The sequence below is a fragment of the Lepidothrix coronata genome, unplaced genomic scaffold, assembly GCF_001604755.1.
Source record: "Lepidothrix coronata isolate B3197 unplaced genomic scaffold, Lepidothrix_coronata-1.0 Scaffold224, whole genome shotgun sequence".
Classification (NCBI taxonomy): domain Eukaryota; kingdom Metazoa; phylum Chordata; class Aves; order Passeriformes; family Pipridae; genus Lepidothrix; species Lepidothrix coronata.
In genome coordinates, this window is record NW_016690404.1 from 1076528 (window position 1) to 1099044 (window position 22517).

Genomic DNA, 22517 nt, shown 5'->3' on the forward strand with positions numbered 1-22517 from the left:
CTGTTCCAGTGCCCAGCCACCCTCTGGGGGAAGAACCTTTTCCTTGAGAAGAATTCAGTTCTGGAGCTCACAGGAGGAGCTGATGTGTCAGGACTGACCAAACTCATACTGCCTTAGAGCAAAGAGATGGACCAGGTGATTCCTTAAACCTACTGCCCTTCAATGCACTAAGGTTTATGTTGCAATGACTCGCCCAGCTATAACTGATAGAAAGATTTCTGTTAAACAGAGCAGAGGAGCTTTTTAACTCTTATTCATAGGGGCTTATATTTCTTTAAGAAGACTGGCTTAGATGGGAACCTCCAACATTATTTATAAGGAGGCAGCAAAATACTGTCAGGGCTGAGACTCAAAGCTTTAAAGGTACTTCAGGTATCCCCATCCCATGAGTTTAGTGAGAATCCATTTCAGCTCCAGAGGATCTTTAGATCAGAACACACGTTCTTAAATTCTATCTATTTGCCATGTTCTTAAAAAGAAAAAAACACTGCAGTCAAACTATTTTAGATTTCAAGTAAAAAGATTTAAAACAAAATAAAATAAAATACCCCCTAAATTAAGCTCCTCTGTTCTACAGGATCACTAGTGGTTAAAGTGGAAACTGAACAGAGAAAGTTAATGCAAAAGGTGATGTCTTATATCTTGACTAAAACTCTGTATTTTTTTTCCTTAGGGATTAAGTGCAATGTTGGAGAAATGAATCTTAGGGACACGGTTTAGTAGTGGCCTTGGTTCATGATTATAAAGATCCTTTCCAACCCAAATGATCCTGTGATTCTACACATACTGTGCCTATAAATATTTTTCTATTTCTTGATACTTTTATTAAGCTGACTGAATTACACATTTGATATGAGGGTGTTTTTTTCTTCCTACTATATGAAATGTTGTTTCAGCCCTGTAATCTGTCAAGAAAAACTTAACTATACACAGAATTTACTCAGTTAGCTTTGCCATGATGTTATCTAAAGTGGTATGCTCTAAAATTCCAATAAAAAATGAACATATTGCAAGAAAGTAAATATATTTTTACAGTCTGCTGTAGTTGCTAAACTGGTCTATTCTGTTTTGCAGAGAAACATCTGGAAAATCTACTTAAGAATGAAAAGTAAGGAGTGTGATATATGGTATATAGCAAAAGTAGACGATGTTTTTTTCCAATTCCTGCAGTTGTTAGGCTAGAAATAAACCATGGAAATGGTTATAGGGAAAATTTCCCTATATATACATAAATAATTATTTATATTTAATATTGTGTTACAGATATAGCAGTTAAAGTGCAATATCCATCATAACATCCACCATTTGCTTCAGATTTTGATGGCACCTCTTAGGTAATGTTGCATTTGAAATCTCTGAAGAGAGCACTCAGGGAAAATCCAGTCAGCAAGAAAAAAATGAGAATGTGAATGTGCTTGTGAGCCATCCAAGTAATGCACTGGAAGACTGTCCTTGAGAAGCACAAAGAAAAGCCAAACACCTGTCTGTCTATTACCCATTACCACCTCTTTTTAATATCAAATAGCTTTGCATTGCAACAGATACTTCAGCCTGTAAAACACTGAAAGGGGACAAATATTTTTAAACTACTAGATTTTATAAACTTCACACACAATCACATTTAAAAAAAAAAAGACAGAAATGGGAAAAGTAGCGATTTGGGGTTGGGCTCATAAAATCAAAGTTTTTTCTAAATCAGTATTTTATCTTATCATCAACATGAGCACATTTCACAGACTGCCCGGTTTTGTGTGGGAGAGAGTAAATTTTCTAGAGTTTTGGATTTAGGATGTGAGTAGTGTTGATAACACACTTGATGTTTTAGTTGTTGCTGAGTAGAGCTTGCTCTAAATCAAGCACTTTTCAGTGTCCCACCCTCTGCCAGTGAGCAGGTACACAAAAAGCTGGGAGGGAGCAAGGCTGGACAGCTGAGCTGAACTGGCCAAAGGGATGTTCCACACCACAGAACACCATGCCCAGTAGAGAAACTGGGGGCAGTTGGCTGGGAGGGGCTGGTCACTGCTCAGGATCAGACTGGGAATAAATCAGTGTGTGGTGAGCAACTGCACTGTGCATTGCTTGCTTTGTGTATATTCTTCTTATTATAATTATATTATCTTCCTTTCCTTTCCTGTCTTTATCTCAATGCACAAAGTTCATTTTTCCCCCAGTTCTCTTTCCCATCCCAGCAGGGGCAGGGAAGGAGAGACCATGAGTGGTTGTGGGATGCTCAGTTGCTGGCTGAGGTTAAACCACAACAGCCCTTTTGTGACTGTTTTTCCTTGCAGTTCATGTTCCTGTGCCTCCGGGGTCAAGGGAGATTTTCCACCCCGCTTTCTCAAGTCCTCTCCTTGGTCACACAGTTAAAACCACAGGGCAGCCTATGTTGTGTACATTTATCCTCTCCCTTGAGCAGAATCCACACAGGTAGGGAGTAAATCAAAACCACAACAGGGTGGTAAAACACTGGGACAGGTTTCCCAGAAAACCTGTGGCTGCCCCATCCCTGGAAACATTCAAGGTCAGGTTAGATGGGGCTCTGAGCAACCTCATCTAGTGGAAGGTGTCCTTGCCCATGGCAGGGGGTTTAGACTAAATGACTTTTAAAGGTCCCTTTCAACCCAAACCATTCTATGATTCTATGATATGCAGTGAGAAACAATTATTGGATTACTCACGATCGAGGAATGGTATTTCCACACTATCCCTCTCATAAATACTCTGCTCACATCAGTGAGTCGTAGGATTTAAGTGGTTTTTACTAGTAGGAACACCACTGAAGTTGGCTTGATGCTCTCTTGTGCTCCATATTTTAACAGGAAATAACTTGCAACCACTTTCCCCAATGCATGAGACCTTCAGGATACATTTCTAAACCACGTCTTCACTGATGCACGTGGCAATTCAATGGGTTTTTGGCAGAGAAAAAGACACACTTGCATAGTTTGGGTGTGGGGGAAGACCCACAAATGCATGCTCTGCACTCCCTAATAGCAGCACAAGGTCTTTTCAATACTGGAATAGAATTTTTGATGAAGTGCCTGGTGGCGAATCTGAAGTACTTGCCTGGGGGCCCCAGTGAGACATAATTCATTCCAGGCGCTAGAACAAATCCAGCCTCTGCATCCATTCCTCTAAAGTCATTATTGACCCAAGGGAAAATGCTCGCCTTAAGCAAGTTTTAATAAAGACTCTGGTGGAGCAGTTTCTGTAGCACTAAATGCGATAATGAGAAACAAGCCACTTAGCTGCAACAGACCCAGGACCTGTATATATAACCCAAAAGTCAGTTTTCTGAGGTTCTTGGGATTCCTTCCAGAGATGAAACAGGCATCCAGAAGAGATTTAATTACCTTGCTCACTAATTTGTTACATAAAAATCAGTCAGGCTTAAACGGACCAATATTCTGCTTGTCCTATATGAGTGTAATTTATTTTAATACTGTTTCTGCGAAGTAAAAATACCCATGGACTAATCAAGTCTGGGTTGAAAATCAAGTTTTTTACTAAACCAATAAAAGTGTGAACATCTAAATCTGGCCTTAAACATTGCTATGATATAGAGCTTTTTTCAGTTTATTTTAAACAACAAATGTTTGTACTGTGACCATATGACCTAGTATGAAATGGGAAAAGTGATCCTACAGACTCTGGCAGATTGAAAGTTTCTTATGGAATTAGTGAAAAATCTCTATGGATGAAGCAGGTAAACAACAAAATGTGATAAGTAGCACATGTTCTTTTGAAGTTAGATTTTATTTATTCAGAAAAAAAAAAATAACTGTCCCTCACTCGGCCCCTCTTTAACCATCAACCTCAAAATAAAACCTTGGTAGACACAGTGGAAGTGATTTGAAAATTAAACTACAGTCTTGATACAGAGAGATAGAGAAAGGACCCTTTGTGTGACTGTTATGATCCTTAGTCTCCAGCCCAGGCAGAGCAAGCACAACCTTTTGTGCCTGTGGTTGATGTCTGGCATTCACTCACAGAGAGATGCTTTGTTTTATGGCTTCAAATTGTACAGGCAAGTATTGAAGTTGAGAAAGTCAGCGGAGGAAAATGCAGAAATAGACTCCTCTGCACTGATGCTTTGGTAATACAATTGATGGGATGGAATAAAAGCACAAAGAAGAGGCTGAACACAGCAGTGCTTTGAGCAGGAGGGGGATTGGAGAATATTCTCATGGATAATGCCACGCAGTAAACCCCTGGTCCTACCCCTGCCCTCACCCAAGACAAGCCGTATGCAGGTACATCATTACCAAATTCACAAAGAAACATGATTTACAAGTTTGCTTAAGTATTTACCGTCCACAGCAAAAATAAATACTTTAGCATTAACCATTGCTAGGTATGGACTATACATTTTACAGCCAAACCATCAAACTTAAAGCCAGTATGTTGTATTTGCAGCCAACTCACCCCTTTATTTCACATAAAAATAAGTTTGGGGTACTAATACTTTTTATGAAAACTCCCAAAATACTTTTTTAAAGTTATGGGGGAATCAGTGTGTGCTTTATGACCTAGGAGGATTGGCGCTTGCAGGTCTTTTATTTTTTTTTTTTCTTTCTTTCTCTTTGGTACTGTTTGAGTAGAAATCAGATACTATGTGGTGATTTCAATAAAAGTAATATTGACTCACGTTTCTGTGAAACTCGTAGCTATTTATACAGACAAGATGCCGGGGGGGGGGGGGTACGGAAAATATTGCTGGTTTGAATGGAGATTAAATGTCAAGAAGACTGGAGTTGCCATCTACTGGAGTGTGCAACGAATGACAACTGCCATGCAAAACCCCTGAAATTAAAGCATTAGTCACAGTAACAGTCCAGGTACATCACATACGGCTCCATAACTAAAAAAAAAATAAAAAAATAAAAAGAAATAATGTAAAGTAAATTGTCCAAAGACAAAGAATTATTCTCCTCTCAGCTTCTGAGGAGTTGGAAGATGCACAAGGAGGCTGTGTCAAACCAATCTTATTTGCCTGCATCTTTTATCCACATTCAGCAATAGATTATATTTATCACTTCTCATCAGAACACTGATAATTGCACTTGCCAGCTTCAAAAGCACAAAACAATGTCAATCTGAAAAGGAGAGAACGGTAAAGTCTTCAAATAGGAGCCTGTAACCACCACTGCATTTTTAAACCACCACTTTTTAGCACAAGATAATATTACAGAATATTTTCATTTGATGAAACACAGAAAAACATAAAAATCTTCTTAGAGTTGCTTATCATCAAAGACAGTTACTCCATATTCATTTTGCTGTTCAAATAATGTGTAATAAATTCATACAAGAAGAGAAGTATTCAAGTATTTACTCTTGTGCTTGTAGATGATCCAAAGTAGAATTTTTATTTCCTACACACAGGTCTTGCAAAAGACCAATTAATAAGATAAGAAAGTTAATAGACTAAGTGTTTACTGCTGGACAGACAGACAAACCAGATCTCCCCAGCGCAGTTCAGAGGAAAAAAGAAAGCAAAAATGTCCATAAAGTGCTGTGAATGAAATGCCCCCAAATTAGGAGGAGACATGATGTTGATGATAAGCACAGCCTGGAAATTCAGGGTATTTGCAGAGATGAGCAGATCCTGTCCCACCTCAGAAGACCAAAACTATACACTGGGGTTTTTTGAAAGCAGTTTAGTATTTCCTCATATTTAGTGAAGATGTTTATTAGTCTCCTACTAAATGGAGAGTGTGAAGTGACTGGACAGAAGTATCTGACGTGTGAACTCTGTTATTATGATTAATGGAGTTCATACATAAAGGGTTATTGCTCTGGAAAACGTCAGATTGAATAATTACTGGAATTACTCCCAAAGGGCTTCAGAAAATGTTCTTCCTAGTTTCGAGTCACGTTCTTATCACATTTTTCTTTTGACTAGAGGGTGATATTTAATTGCAGTTTTAAGTAAAACAAGTACTGTAAGCAATTCATTAAACATTATGAAAAATGATGTATTTCTCTAACAGTCCTTGAAAGTAGCTTTTACTTTTTACCCTCCTCTCTAGGCTATATAGTAAAATCAAATCAATAAATAAAATGGCTTAGTTCTGCTTCTAAAACAAAGAAGCACCTTCTCTCTGTTTTCCATGCATCAGGTTAGGCATAGAATATCCTGGAATTGATATATTGGAATGTTACTGGCAATATTATTAAGATAAGTAGGAACAGATGATAGCATTATTTGGTCTCTTGGATTTCTTAAATTCAATCAGTATTTAATGGATACAATGGTGCCAGCAAATCCAGACAGTCAGAGAACACAGCTCAAAAGACTCTGAGCTGAATGTATTTCAGGGAAGCATCCCAAGGTCAGCATTGCTTTGCAGTGCTGCAGATGCATCCAGCAGGCTCAAGGTCCTGCAGAGTGAGGGCCAAGGAAAAGCACTGATGTATCAAAGGAGAAATGCTTTGATAACTGCTATCTACATGATTTTCTCCAGGCTGAAGGTAAAGAAGCCAATACCACCCAACTTCACCCCACTGGCAATAAGGAAGTTTTTCCCAGTATATTTTAGTGTCTTCTGCTGCTCTATTGCCTTCATGTCCCTCGTGGGGCACAAGAACAGCTACAGGTGATTTCTGCTGACCAAATGTCAGTGCAGGGTCCACGCTCAGCTGGCAAAACAGGCTGCAGGAAGGCAATGGGACCAAACCTCAGCTGGACAGAAACAGATCTGGGAGCACTGCAGGACAGTCATTCTTGTCCAACAGTTGATGTCTTGAACATCAGAACTGTGTTGATTATTACCATATTCATTATGGTTGGAGCCCCTCTGCTCTGGAGCCAGGCTGGGAGAGATGAGGATATTCAGCCTGGAGAAGAGAAGGCTCCAGGAAGACCTTAGAGCCACTTCCAGTGCCTGAAGGGGCTCCAAGAGAGCTGAAGAGGGACTGGGGACAAGGGCCTGGAGTGACAGGACAAGCAGGAATGGTTTCCCACTGACAGAGGGCAAGGTTAGATTAGGAATTAGGAAGAAATTTTTGGCTGTGAGGGTGGTGAGGCCCTGGCACAGGCTGCCAGAGAAGCTGTGGCTGCCCCTAGATCCCTGGAAGTGTTCAAGGCCAGGTTGGATGGTGCCCTGAGTAACCTGGTCTAGTGGAAGGTGTCCCTGCCCAGGGACGGGGCTGGAACTGGATGATCTTTAAGGTCCCTTTCAACCCAAACCATTCTATGATTCTCTGATTAGTACACAGCAAAAGATGGCTCTGGATGGGCATAATGCAGGGACATAGGAACAGGCAATCCCTGAAATTAGGAAATAGAAAAACAAAAAAAAAAAAAAAAAAAAAAAAAACTCAAAAAGCAACCCTAGAAGTAGGAAGAACAAGGGCACAAAACAGGGAAAAAAAATGAGATACAATTAGAAGAAGCAAAGTGAGGATCTGGACCCTAGTATTGCTTCCAGGGTTGACTTCTTTCATATTTGGGAATCATTATTGTAAATTGCTTATCACCTTTTGTCCCCTACTGCCAAGGGCCCCCATTGAGCAATGTACACATGGCAACACCAGTAAAGATTCTGGGGACTGAAGGAAGATGTTGGGGCAGATTTGGGAGCAGCTTCTCTGCCCAACATCCACAGGACTGGGAGGGAAGGGAACTCAACGGGTTTAAACACACTGAGGGACACAAATCCTCAGCCAGCATCCAAAGGGAGCACCAAGGAGGTGGGTAGCTTGGGATTTTCACTCCAATGGTTTCCCAAATTCTCAGAATTGCTGCCAGGAACATTACTGATGTAATCATGAAAAATGGTTATTCATCCACAGCCACGTGTACATTACACAGCATCCACTTAAACACATAAACACCTTTTCATAGACAAAAATCTCTGAATAATGGAGAAAGAACTACCATACATCTTCAGCCACAGGCATTTCACAGATAGTGACCTTCGGTTTTGATTTAGAGGCTCTAACTAAAAAAGCTTGGCTCTACACCAAATCTGAAGAAGAAAATCAAACACACTCTTGTCAAATTATAATTAATTTGCACTACAAAAAAAGAGCAGAAGTAAGCCAAGCATTCTTTAAAAATGGTCTCTAGAATTCAAAACACTCAGTAAAATGTCCTATCTCTCGAAAAAGAGGATGATATTTTCCTGTCTTTTCAAGTTGATTACGCATCTTTCCACTCATTTAAAATATAAATTGAGTCTTAAGAAGCAATAAGCTCTTCATTTTACAGGAATATTAAAGCTTCAAAATTACAGCAGTAGCAGAGGAAATAGGATTCTAAACCACGGCTGAAGTAAACCCTAAAGCTTTGTTACTATTTGCCCCTCCAATCTGCTGTTTCACCTTTAAAAACATATATAATGTGAGGGTAATTATGATTCATACTATTGTATGAATGTTGAGAATGTAGTTGGCATATTCATTCCAAAACTTTGCAGGTAAATTCAGGATCTTTGGATATGTTATAAAAATTTGCAATACCTTTCATCATATTTATTAAGAGTAAAGGAGAAACACAAAACTTTTGATTGCTTTGTATGTTTCTTCCTTATAGGACATAAAAAGCCTTTAAAACACATTGGAACAAAAGCAAAGAAGAGCCAGGAATGATTACTTCAAAGGCTGCCATTGGATCTCACAATGTTAAATTAGCTGTTGAGCAAAGCTGGGTTTCTAAGATTACACATAACCACACACAAACCTCCTCCACCATATGAAACTGTTCAGTAAGGCCCCAGTATTTTTAAGTTGGTTTAAAAAAAAGAAGGTTAGGTTATTGTCTTTTTTTTTTTTTTTTTAGAATGCATGACTATCTTTTGTTATGCCTTTAAATATGTCCTTCTGAGACTCCTGACCCATGATTATTTCTCTTAGACATTACATCAGTTGCAAATAAAACGTAATGAAACCATAAATATTTCAGGTAGTCAACAAACTGCCGTCTTTAAGCTTGCAAAAATCACAATGACTTCTATCTGAAATATGAGTCTTCAACCTGGTTTCTTCTTTATTAATTCTGTGTATGAGCTAATTATCCAGTCCCTCTAATCTCCCTGTAAGATGCAATACACATGGAACCAGGATTTCAGCACATTTCATCCCGAGTTTTCCCTTCAGATTATGGATATCATCAGAGCAGAAGCATGAAAACATAAAAATCCTGTCTTCTCTATAGGCCAAAATTCACCAAGAAGCAACGTAACAGAGACTAACACAGTTTGCCAAAGATGAGATTGTCTGTCTGCTATAGGTGCTCTGCTACAATCTGACAACCATTTCCATGAGTACACGACAGCTGATATTGGTCAGGTCCTCAGTAAATCCAGGAGTCAGATCTAAGAGCATTCCAAATTATATTATTTACAGGCAACATTTTCCAAAAGCAGAGTTTCTCTGTAAAACAACTCCTTTGCATGTAGTGATAGGACAAGGGGGAATGACTTCAAACTGAAAGAGAGGAGGTTTAGATCAGGTATTAGGAAGAAATTCTTCCCTGTGAGGGTGGTGAGGCCCTGGCAAAGATTGCCCAAAGAAGCTGTGGCTGCCCCATCCCTGGAAGTGTCCCAGGTCAGGTTGGATGGGGCTTGGAGAAACCTGGTCTAGTGGAAGGTGTCCCTACCTGTGGTGGGGTTGGAATGAGATGGTCTTTAAGGTTTCTTCCAACCCAAACCATTCTATGACTTTATGATTCTATTTTTCTCTGGAGTAAATTTAAATGATATCCTATGTGATGGGCGAAGACTCAATAAAAGCCTTTATTCTATTTCAAAATACTAGCACTGACTTTATCACCAACCCATACTTCTTGAAATAATGTATACACAAAGGGCAGCAAAAAAGTTTTTTGTCTTTTTTGATCGTGCTTTAAAATACACTTTGAAAAGAGCAGAAAAAAAATGGATTGCCTAATGCTGAGGAGAACAGATTTTCTGCTCTGGGAAAGTCTTCCAAGAGTAGTTCATCCATTTGTAAAAGGACTTTACAGAAGAGTGCCAGGATCAGCTTTTAACTTGTTCATCATAGCTTTCAATAATCGATTTCATAACTTCCTCTCAATTTTCTCTACTTCCTGAACTTTGGAAATCTAAAAAATGTTTACTGACACTAAAGTTTTGTCATTGCTTAAGAAGAAAGAACAGTTTTGCTTCAGAAGGGCTGTCCCAACATAAGACAAGTGCCTTTTATGCAGCATAGCTAAACCTGCATCCCCAGGTGAGACTGGACAACTTCCCGAGCAACACAAGTTATTCTGGAGAAGAACACGAAATTCTGGCATGTCAAAATTCTGAACATGTGATGAGTTTAGGAACACAACCAGTTTAGTTACAGGGGAGATTTTTCCCAGTCCTAATCAACCCTGCTATTCTGTCACTTTGTGGTGCATTCATGGTTGAACCATCACCAGCCTCTCTCAGATTGATCATTTTGAGATAAATACATCAAGATAAAACGACCAGCCAACCTGAGATGCAATGGTGTCAATAGCCACCTTGGAGCAGATACATCCATGCAAGGACAGAATCCTTTCAGTGGAAACAAGTCTTGAAGCACAAATAAAAGACCATTTAGCACTAGAGTTTATATAAGAAAATAATCCTTATAGATGAACTAGCAACAGTAGTAGAGGGCAAGGTAGATGTTTTCAAGTGTGTGGATGAGCTCTGGCCCTCTTTGCTCTTAAGCTAATTGGAAATTAATCACAGTTCATTCACTGGCACCTCCAGAAATGCTTGGGAAGGGCTTGAGACAAACCTTTCTGGAGTGTCTTGCTTAGCACTTCTGAAGGTGGAATTAATTGATTTCCAGTTAAATATGACTAACTAAAACCTATACAATTGCTAATTGTTGCACTCCACGTGTGCTCCCTCCAAGACGTCCCAAGACATTTTTAGAGATATAAATTAGCAACAGTTAATCAAAACACAAGGTTTAAATTTTCACTTTCCCTGTCAACCAGAAGTTCCACCAACCTGGTCACTTGATGGTAACACATCAATCTTTGCTTAACCAGGATGTTGCATGATCTTCACCGACGTGTTGATTAATCACAAAGGGATAGTTTTATTTGTTGTCTTTTTTCCATTACACCTGGACATTCAGAACCAATAGCACTGTCCAGAGCTTTGACAGCACGTCCAGAAATCCATAGGCAAGTTCACTTAAGAGAGTCAGTAACTCTTTAGATTATTCAAGCAGTTTAAGGTTAATGAACAGGAGAGAGATACTTCATCTTACGGCTGACATATTTTCCTAAAAATTGACATTTCTGCACTGCATTGACAATGCTGCACATAGGTCTCTTGTGTGAGTGACTTTATAGAGATAGGCACAACCAGCTGGGACTGAATGTGGACAATGAGGATGGAACAGCTGCAATGAGACAGAAAAGTGTTTAGCACCTTGTCCAAAACAATACCATAATTTACAGAAGAATATCTATTATTTAAAGTTGGTAACAAATCCAGTGTCTGTTAGGCACTATAAGAATTTAAGGACATATGGAGTCACCAGGAGTATTTTGGTCAAAATCTTGCAAAATATAATGCATTTTTATATCTACTAAAAGAGGTGTGTTGTACAGGAGCTGGCTTTCTTATCAGCTGAAACCCTAAATTCTATACAGAAGGGGCAGACAATAAATGTCCAGGTTGACCAAGACAGAAACACCAGAGAAATAACAGATTGCTCTACTTTGAGTCACGTCTTTTTCTTCCCTTTTCTGTTTTTAAATGTTTCCTTTATACAAAATGCCATGGTTCAGCACCCTTGAAAATTAAAGACTACCGAAGATCAAGGTTTGAGTCCTTCCATTCATGAAAGGAAATTAAAATCATCACTAAAAGTCCCACTTTTTATTACTCTGATATAAACCACTCAGAAAATACCAGAAGGAAGAACTATACTCAGTATTTAATACACTGTTCTGACTTATTGTATTTTGTTAGTGAATTTATTAAAAGATGTATATATGCAGAGTTAGACATCAGTGGCCAGATTCTGATCTTACTCACTCTGTCCCAACCCCCTCTGTCCTGGATTGCAAGTAAGTCAAGGTAAATACCTAAGTACAAACAGTAATGGAATATAAAAGGAATTAGTAAGACTGAAATTATTCTGAGGCCAGTTAAATCCCATGGGACACTGGTCTTTTCCAATGTTACTGATTCTATGATTCAATGTTTAATCTGAACTCAATATTAAAAATGTGTAGACCAAATACACTGAAAGATGTTTTCCTTTTTCAGCCTGAACAATTCTAACAGTCACTGCAGGGTGTTGCCAGTGGACTACACTTGTCATGACTACAAGAAGTAGCTTCCCACTTAAACTTTCTAAAACTTCATTCATGTTGTTCTTCTGCAACCTACTTCACATTGATTTAATCAAGCTCCCTTAAACACACATAAACTGAGTTTGCCAATCTTAAAATATTTTATAATAGCACATTTAATAAAGCTAATTTAAACCTGCTAATTTTATAGAGACTTGCCAGAGGCTTTGAAACTTCACAAAATGTGTAAACTTAACAGTTTGGCTGTGATAACAGCTGAGACAGTGGAAATTAAGCCCTCTGGATTACAATCATGTTCAAAGTGGATTCCTACTTTTATTGCAAAAAAAAAAGTATGCTGCAAAAATATAACAGAAAACCAATTTATAAAAGATATTTCAGGTCAAGACATACATTCACCCAAGTTTGGCTTTTCAGATCCAAGTGGCCCAGTTCTTGAATTTGGTCACTACTGAGCCTCAACAGCACAGCCCCAAATATACACTGAGGTCTCTCATTTTAAAGACTACCTGGAATCTTTTCTACAACCAAATTTTGTATAAGTAAAAGCAGGGTTTCTGGTTCAACAGACCTCTGTAAGAGCTTTGAGACAGCGTGCTTAGGGCCATTAATTCTGGGTTCCTAATTCTAGTTGTCAGTCTTCCAGCTGATGCTATATAGGTTTGCTACTGTCTGCTCTAATTTCTACCTTTGAAAACCAAATGATAATGGATTATATGCCAAGTGTGGGAATAGGCACATTGAGTAGGATCCAGGCTGTATCCCAGGTGATAGCAAGAAGAAGCAGTGCAAAAAAAAATATTCAGCTCTTCAGTGAAGCATCAAGGAGTTTCACCTCTACTAGAGGAATTCTTCACTTTATACATAGCATTTAAATGATAACTAAGTGATCATTATCATCATCTGATTTGCAGAAAATGGCAGCTTTCCTTGAAGATATAACTGAAATTTTTAGGGCTACTGTTGCAGATCTCTCCTCAAATTTTTATATGGGAGAAGGCATTAAGACTTCACCCACGAAGACTTGTAGGGTTGCAGGTTTTTAAGGGACACAACCTCATTGCTTTGAAGCTTTTTTCAATATCTGTAAAGTTCAAGTCATCTTTTAATTTCTTTTTCCCTGCTAATTGCCTCAAAATATTCATCAAGGCAATCTGGAATATATTCTTGGACAAGGTTTTTTTTTTTTAGTCTCTCCTGCTTCAGTGCTCTTTCTCTCGGTTCTGTCATTGCTTTCCTTCCTGCTTTTGTGCACTCAGAAACAGAATTAAGGTGTACTGCAACCAGTGGACACTTGCATAAACAGCCTGCTTTGAATAAAACAGCACGATTTTGAGAGAGGAAAATCACATTCAGCTTTCCTGCCCAAATGCTAAAACATAGATGAGGTTCGTATACTATCAAAGCATAACATTTTTGCTTTGAGACCACTGAAATGCTGTGAAGAGAAGAAAAAATGTAAATAAACTGAACAGGGAGCATAAAAGCACGTTGGTTCCCAGGTTCTGAAACCGCAGTTAAAGTGGTTTATATTTGTAATTTATTTAAGACTGGTTTTGGCAAATACATTAGTAATGCATCTCCTTCACAGATTTTTATGCACGAAAGCTTTAAGTTTGCCAGGACCTCTGTAAAGCAACTTTTACTGCATCAAATTACTGCATTCCTTGATCTCTCCCAGCACACACTCCCAGCAGCCAGCCACACTCAAACACAACGATCAGCTCTCTCACAGATACTCCAATAACAGGTCTTTTTAAAAAAAATTAACACAGTTGTGAAAAAGAAAGCAAATACAACGCTTTTGCCCTGCCCCTCCAGCATTTTGCACCCGATGTCGACTTAAAATCAGCACTTTCTTCTGCCATACTTGTATTTCCATGTGAAACTTCTTCACTGAGAATTGATGCAGAATTGGGAGCTGTCAGCTCTGATCGCATTCACCAGCACACAGGCTTGAGACTCTACTTCATAATAGGAAAAGATGGCCAGCGTTTTCCTGACAGAAGTACCACACATTTTTCAGTCAGTAAAAATTACAGAGCTCATTGTCGACGCATTTCCCATGCAGAATGAGGACTGCAAATTATCAGGCAAAGGTTTTTTTGGGGTTTTTTTCCCCCCTTTGGTACACGGCACAAAACCCAGCACAATCTGCAAAACTTATTAACTACTGGGGTTTGAAACCCCTTCTTTGCATGCTGTCGACACGGTCACAGCAACCTATACATTGATCTTATTCCAAAAGCACAGTGATCTTTATGCTGGAAGAATTTTAGTTCTGTGTGCCGTAGCATACACTGCAAAGGAAAAGAAAAAGCCTTTAGGAAAGGCATGTGCTGAACACACAAAATATGCAGGATGGAAAAAGACCAAATGTAATTAAAGCTTATACGAAACGAGACATTCCTATTTGCAGAGCTCTGGCTGCATTTCTATGAGAAAGAATGCACAGAATTTCAAATCATGCTCTATTTAGACAATGTCAGAAGAAAAACACATTTCCCCCCCCACACCCTCCACACCCCTCAATCCCCCACCCCAAGACTCCAAAAGGCAAATCTCATCATCGGAACTAAGAGAGAAAAAGCAATCCAAAGAGACCGGTTTACATATTCCTTCCCAAACCAAGAAATCAAGTCTCTCCCTCTCCCGGCTAATAGCTTATAAATTCAGACTTTAAACAAAAGCACCACCAAAAAAAAATATATAAAAAAGAAGAATCATCCTAATTCTCAAGCTTCCTACTTAGCACTGCCTCGCTTTTGATGATTTGTGCGGCTGTGTGTGCGTGCCTGTTTGAGAAATGGCGAGATAGGCTTAAAGTATTTTCCATTTCATCAAAGAGCATATATTACTTTCCTGGTTCGCTCCCGATGTTGGTTTTATGCCCACCCCTTTTCAATCTGCCCATGTCTGAGATGCACAGTGCAGGCGTACAATCATGAGCAGCTTACGACACTCAGTGAACACTGGGTGCCTCTGCATGCTCTAGCAACATACTGCTCAGCTGAAGGGAAGGGATTCTTGCTGTCTCTCTCTGCTCTAAGCATCACCTAACAAGCAAAGCGAACAAAGAATGGGAAATAAAGCGACCCTTAACCGGTCAGTGAATGAATGGTAACCTCTCTCTGGAGTAAAGGTTGTGCCGGTCAATGGTCGTTGCAAATGACGGACATTAAACAGATTGACAAATCCTGTGGAGTCGTTAGTAAAGAGTTTGGAGTTTTTTTCACGCCACAGTGTTAACTGCAGAGGAAAGGACAGAGGGAGAAGGAGAAGATCAAGCTCATGTACATAGTTCTGAAACTTGCAGGTCCTAGGAGGCAGCTCAAAAGCTAGCTGGACAAGCCTTTCGCTCGTTGAGCAGAAGCGAAGTGAGACATTGTGAGCTTGCCAGCCTTGCACAACATTGAAAGGGACTGAATTTGTAGCACAGAGGGGTCTTTTTTAGCTCTGCATATAATTAGTCCAAACACAAAGGAAGCAACTGAATGGAGGTTGTCACTCTCTGGAAAAGGGTGGGTAAGACACTTTTTAATTAAATTCTTTCATGAAGAAAGATTTTTTTTTTTCCTTTGCTGCAGCATTTAACATGAACAAAATCACTATCATTTTACCTTTGAATGTCTGTGAACTTTAATGCTGCACAGCTCCTGCATGCTGTAAAGTGAAATATTTGCCTCTGTGTTTGTTCTGTTTGCTGTTTTGCTTTGGTTTTCGGGCTTTGTTTCGTTGGTTTGCTTTTTTTTTTTCCCCCCTTAAATAAAATATGATGTAGAATTTGAAAAGATTCAATGGACATTCTCAAGCATATTTGGAAATATTCTTGCTAATGGATTTCCTTCTTATTGGTCTCTGTTTAAACTGGCTGCTGAGGAAGCCCCCGGGGTTGATATTGTGTACGCTGGGTATCTTTTCTAAAATGCTTCCAGCTGTGAATAGTGGGTGTCCACAGCTCTGTCGGTGTGAGGGCAGGCTTTTGTACTGTGAATCACTGAATCTTACAGAGATGCCTCGCAACCTGTCGGGCATGATGGGCTTGTCTCTGCGGTACAACAGCCTTTCAGAGCTGCATGATGGACAGTTCACAGGGTTAATGCAGCTCACGTGGCTCTATCTGGATCACAATCACATTTGCTCAGTGGAGGGGAATGCCTTTCAAAAATTGCGGCGAGTTAAAGAGCTCACCCTGAGTTCCAACAAAATAACCCAACTGCCCAACACCACTTTCCGCCCCATGCCAAACTTGCGCAGTGTGGATTTATCTTACAACAACCTACAGTCTTTGGAGCCCGACCTGTTCCACGGGCTGAGGAAACTGACAACTTTGCACATGCGGTCGAACGCCATCAAGTTCGTGCCGGTGAGAATTTTTCAGGACTGTCGCAGCCTGAAGTTTCTGGACATAGGATACAATCAGTTAAAGAGCCTGGCTCGAAACTCTTTTGCGGGCTTGTTCAAACTCACTGAGCTGCACCTCGAGCACAATGACTTGGTGAAAGTGAATTTAGCCCATTTTCCCAGGCTCATCTCCCTGCACTCTCTCTGCTTGAGAAGGAATAAAGTTACCATCGTAGTAAACACCTTGGACTGGATATGGCAACTGGAAAAGATGGATCTCTCTGGCAACGAAATCGAATACATCGAACCTCACGTTTTCGAAAGTGTACCTCATCTCAAATCCCTGCAGCTGGACTCCAACCGGCTGACCTACATCGACTCCCGGGTCCTGGACTCCTGGAAGTCCCTCACTAGCATCAGCCTCTCCGCCAACGCCTGGGATTGCAGCCGGAACGTCTGCGCCCTGGCCTCCTGGCTGAGCAACTTCCAGGGTCGCTACGACAGCAACCTGCTCTGTGCCACCCCCGAGTACGCGCAGGGCGAGGATGTTTTGGACGCCGTGTACGCCTTCCACCTGTGCGAAGACGCAGACCCCACGAGCGTCAACACCTTCTCCCCGGTGACCAACAACAGCGACCAGACGCTCGGCTACGGCTCCGCCACCGCCACCTACGACGTGCCGGACAGCGGCGAGGACCGGACCACGTACGCCGTCACCATCACCATGCCCGGCGAGAACTCCGAGAACGCCGTGCAGATTCACAAGGTGGTGACGGGCACCATGGCACTGATTTTTTCCTTCCTCATCGTGGTTTTGGTGTTGTACGTCTCCTGGAAGTGCTTTCCAGCCGGCTTAAGGCAACTAAGACAGTGCTTTGTCACACAGCGCAGGAAGCAGAAGCAGAAACAGACCATGCACCAAATGGCTGCCATGTCAGCCCAGGAGTATTATGTTGATTACAAACCCAACCACATTGAGGGAGCCCTGGTGATCATTAATGAGTATGGATCTTGTTCCTGTCACCAGCAGCCAGCGAGGGAATGTGAGGTGTGATTTTCCTTGTGGGATTTAAACAGTGTGCAACCAAATAACAGCGTGCAGGCAGACAGTGGCACGGGGTGGGGGGGGTTGCTGGGCTTTGCTGGTGGTTTCTGACGTGCACCTCTGCCCAAATTGTTAAGAGGGGCTGTCCCAGAGACTTGATATTTTAGCTTTATCGTGTCTTAAAAACCTTCAGGACAGCCAATCTTAAGGTTTCATATGCTAATACTCCCTTTGAAGATCTGTCAATATTCAGGAACCTGAGAGTGTAAAAAGGTACCAATTATTGATCTTTTGTAAACTAAAAAAAAAAAACTGTTTAAAATAAAAAAAAATAGCATTTACAGTTTTTACAGACTGGTGTATATTACATGAATGGTTCCCTGTATACAAAATGCAACAGTTTAACCTCTTTTTCTCTTCATGCTGAGTGTTGAAATGAAAGTCGAGGAGCAAAGAAGCCACGTAAAAGAGAAAGCTTAAAATTACCCATTGTAATTAGCACACATTCACGTCCATCATGTTGCTGAAGATATGAAGCATGACACTGGAATTCTATTTTTGTTAATGTGCTACCTGTAACTGGATGCCAGTACAACAAGGAGCCAGTGCACCTCAGAAAGGCTAAAGTTTTGACCCTGTCCCTGGGACAGGAATTCTGAGGGTTTTTAAGTACAGCTCACTTGTTAGTTGCTGCAAGATCCATAAAAACAGCATCAGAACCCTTAGAAGTATTTTGTATCAAAACTGATCATACTGCAAAGACTCCCTAAAAAAAAAACAACCAACAAAACCCAAATGAGTGAAACACTGCCAAAATGTGCTCATCAGAAATATAAAAAAGACCAAAAACCCCACTAAATTTAAGGGCTTTTAATAGCTTTTCCCACTTTTATGCTTGTTTTGAGCTATGCCAAGAGCAGGGAACTTGTTCTGTGCCCTGTGGTGCCATGGTGAGTGGAGAAGAGCAAAAGCTATTTGGGTCTCAGTGATGAAACCTGTGTGTCTGAAGAGCAAAACCACCGTCAGGAGAAGATAGAGAGGTATTAGATCCTACTTCTGGGTCCTGTAGTAAACTGCTGGCAAAGCCCAGCTCATGTCCCTCCCTTCCACCAGCAACCTTCACTAACAAAACAACCCTAAAAATCTCTGCAGAGGCTGAAAGCAGATGAACCCTCCTTACTAATGAGTGATAAATGGAATTGATGGATATAAAGCAGTGATTTCACCATGTAGAATCACGCAGCTGTTTTATCTGACTGCCCTTAAATAAAGGCTTCCTTTCTTTGTATTTTGGATTTTTCATTCCAGTATGTGAACAACTTGATCCTTTCACCAACTCCCCTCATACTAATTGACGGTGAGGGAGTTTTGTAACACCAGGCAGAGCATCTTGAAATTTTCTTCCTACGGCACTACATGGGAATAAAATGTTATGGATAATGAACTGGGTGACATTTCTATGCTCTGTACGTGTTTCTCTATCCTCAGGTTACCACCAATAGAGGAACAATTGTAAAATCTTACATGTATTTTAATGTAACACAGGGTTTTTTTTCCCTTTTTTATAGCATCGAAGTGCCACCTACTCTTACAAGGCTACAGCAGGCTCATAAAGCAGAAAATAGGCATGGAATAAATCACTTGTTTTCCTGCACAGCAGGTTTTAGCCATTAATTTTGTGTCTAAAGAGTGACTTCTATATTTTTTTCTGACTGATACTATTTTAAGGAGTCAGAATTTATTTTCATCTATTTGATACATCTCATCTTCTGTAATATTAAATATGGCAAGAGCCTTTTAATCAAAATTTTTATTCAGTGAGACTATAATATCATCAGTGAAAGCAATGAGATTATGTACTGGGAGAGGACTGTTTCATAGAGAATTTAATGAAAATCAGCCGCTTTTTCACTAAAGCCACTGAAAATTCCCCCACAGTTTCAAACAAGCCAGCACTGTTAAAACCAGGCTTTTCTCTCTTTAAACAAATGCACATTTCTCTTCCTGTGCCTCAAACCCAGCAGGGCCTGATCCATCCTGAAACTCCCAAGTGACCTGAGGGGTTGAGTGTCCATGTACAAACCTAACAGGGAGGACAGAGAGAAAGCACAGACCCCCTTGTCTTTTGGGTTGCCTGATCATGTTTAAGGCAAAAAATATTTGCCTAAATACATGCTAACTCAGGGCCAAGCTATATTTATTTTCCCCATTAAACCCTTCTCTGAAATCAGTAGGGAATTTAACTGTGAAAAATTGGCTCTCCAACTTTGGACTAGGCTATATGTTCCTCAAATCCACAAGGCAGCACTGCAGCCAGCAGGGTTGATTACAACTAGTTGCCAGGATGCTTCCAAAAAATCAACTAAGATCGTTAAAATATTGTCTGCATATGGCAATATATATATATATATATATATATATATAAAAACTGGCTTTATTTCTATAATGACCCCCTGCTGCTATAAAGAAATGTATTAGTGCAGTCATGGCTTTGCCCCTGTAAATCTAAGACAAGACTGATACCAACAAACAATCATCCCGTGGTTGTATTTCAGTGTATTTTTAGCATATTTGTGGGTTGTATTTGAAACACACGAGTGATTGCACCCCTCTGGAGTTGTTCCTGCTGCTTATTGGTGTTAACAACCTCCAGCCACGTTTGCAAAGACGTGAGCAATCCTGCCTTTGGAATTTATTCACCTCTGTGCTTCATGCATCTTGCACTGACAGCTCAAGTAAACTGAGCAGAGCGTTTTCCTTTAAAGGTGCAGTGATTTCCTAAGTGGGAGCTGATTTCGGTGTTGCCTGTTGCCATTTCTCCTGAAGAGAGGTGATGACCAGCAATGACTTGCCACCCTGAGCAGGATGATGGATGGATCCTCCACGTGGAGCACAGCCCTTATTAAAGGATGTGTTTCAAAATCTTCATGCAGAAATCTTTACTGAGGGTAATCTCTTCTAGAGACAACCTCCTAGTGGTCCCCAGAGGACATCTGGAGATCCTGACACTCTCTGAATATTCACTGGTGAAAAGAGGGGTATCACTGCTGTTACCTGGCAGTACCACAGGGTGCCCACATCTAGTCGAAAAGTTTACATGAAACATATGTGGGTAATAAAGAAATAAAAGAGCCAATATGTCATTTCAATCTAGCTATTGCAAATCCAGTTATTCATCCTGCTCCAGGCTATTTCCATTGGTATATATGGGAGTTATTATATTTGTACTGCATTTATGGCAACTGCAGGGACAAATTTTCCCTAACTCTTTCTTCCAAATTTTGTGTTCAACAGCTGTCCAGAGATAAGTTATTCCCTCTCTTTGATGCCCTTATTCTGGCAATATTAAATGGCTCCAAACTCAAAAGGAATAAAAAAAAAAAAAAGATGCTTTTGGGGTTAGTTGTGACAGTTTTGTCCAAGAGATGCTTGGGGAATATCAAAGGAAGGAAAATATTTTCAATATTCCCTTTCTAATGCTCCACTTAATAGGACTAATCTCCCTTTTATAACGAGGTAATTAGCATTATTTTCTTTATATTTAACTGTCTTTTTAAACACAAGACAGGGTGAAAGGCAAACAAAAGAACTACCTTTTTTGAGGCTGGTTAACAGTACCAGTGTTATAGATCTCTAACATGCAATCTCTTGCTGCTCACATCAATACCCACTCACAGTGCACCCAGTGCTGAAGGAACTGTTGCTGTGTATGCTCTGAATGTATATAAGGGATGATTTATTTTCCTTTCTGTCTTTTTCTTTCCTTCCTTTCTGTACTACTTAAAAAAAAAATAATTATATGAAACCACAGAGTCAATGCTAATGTACCACATTCTGTTTCTGCCCTGAAAATATAAAATACAAAGATATTCTGTGTTAAAGCTGCAAATTCCCTCCTTTGCCATGCTGTCTGGGTACTGCAAGGGGTCAGACCAAGGGATGCCCCCTCCCTCTGTGGTCACAGCAAGAGCTGAAGATGCAGCCCCTAGTTCAGAGCTGCCTTGCAAACCTGTGCCAGAGAAAGACCATTAACCATACCTAAGGATATTTTTGTATGCTTTAATATATTCTGTATATGTTTTTATGGCTAAGGCATCGAGGGGTAGTTGAAATGAGTCTGTTTGATCATTTTCTTCGGTTCTGATAAAAAAAAAAAACAAACAACAACTCATTTGCTATTCAGATGGACTAAATTTGTTTCTTGTGTGTGTCTCATTCTGCATTAAAAGCAAAAGGACTCCCTGAATCCCTCTCCCTTCCCTCCCAGCTTCTCCAATGGTATTCAGAGTGGCAACTAAGGATATTTAATGAGGAAGCTTATTTCTAATGCTATAACAGTAATAGCAGTAATAATAATGAAATTAAAAGGAGACAAAAGATAAAAGACTGGAGTAACAACAACTAAATCAGGATGTTACTGGATTCCTTTGCCTTTTTTTAAAGATGGTTAATCTAAAGAACTAGCACAGATGAAAAACCAAGACTGAGGGTGGGTGGAGAAAGCAGTTTTTAAAACTGTGCAAGCAGGGATGAAACAGCTTCTGCAAAGGAGGGTACAACACTAAATAGCTTCATTCAGCAGGAGAGAGAATAGGGAAGGGTGAAGGGATGGGATGAAAGGGAAGATGAGAACTGGTGAGGAGGCAAGGGGACCACTGTGCACACATGGGAAATGAGACTTTTCAGTGCCTTCCCCTCCCACGTTAGGACTGTGGCAAGGACAACAGCAGAGATGTAAGAAGGATACCCGGCATCTCCTCTCTCCCTTTCCAAAGTCCCAGTCACACACACTCTCTCATCACAGAGGCACAGACAGACATGCTTCCCCAAACACACGTGCCCAGAGCCCAT

The 22517-nt window shown here is 40.2% G+C and overlaps 2 protein-coding genes across 3 annotated transcripts in view; one reads left to right on the plus strand and one right to left on the minus strand.

Annotated features, from left to right (window-relative positions):
• The window catches only part of CTNNA2 (catenin alpha 2), a 342296-nt gene that overhangs the window by 141275 nt on the left and 178504 nt on the right, over window positions 1–22517 (minus strand). The window contains exon 1 of one of the 2 annotated variants that reach the window (XM_017833922.1): window positions 16951–16995. The exons of the other annotated variant lie outside the window; for it this stretch is intronic. The gene's annotated coding sequence lies outside the window, so the exon portion shown is untranslated. Of the gene's footprint in view, window positions 1–16950; window positions 16996–22517 lie in introns of those variants that run through there. 2 annotated transcript variants of the gene reach the window in all.
• On the plus strand, window positions 15190–18444 carry LRRTM1 (leucine rich repeat transmembrane neuronal 1). The gene has a single exon (XM_017833923.1). It carries the CDS (start codon window positions 16113–16115, stop codon window positions 17673–17675), a length of 1563 nt encoding a protein of 520 aa, XP_017689412.1. The 5' UTR covers window positions 15190–16112; the 3' UTR covers window positions 17676–18444.

Excerpts from the sequence above, each read along its gene's own strand:
- LRRTM1 (XM_017833923.1), top strand. The coding sequence starts at position 16,113 with ATGGATTTCCTTCTTATTGGTCTCTGTTTAAACTGGCTGCTGAGGAAG.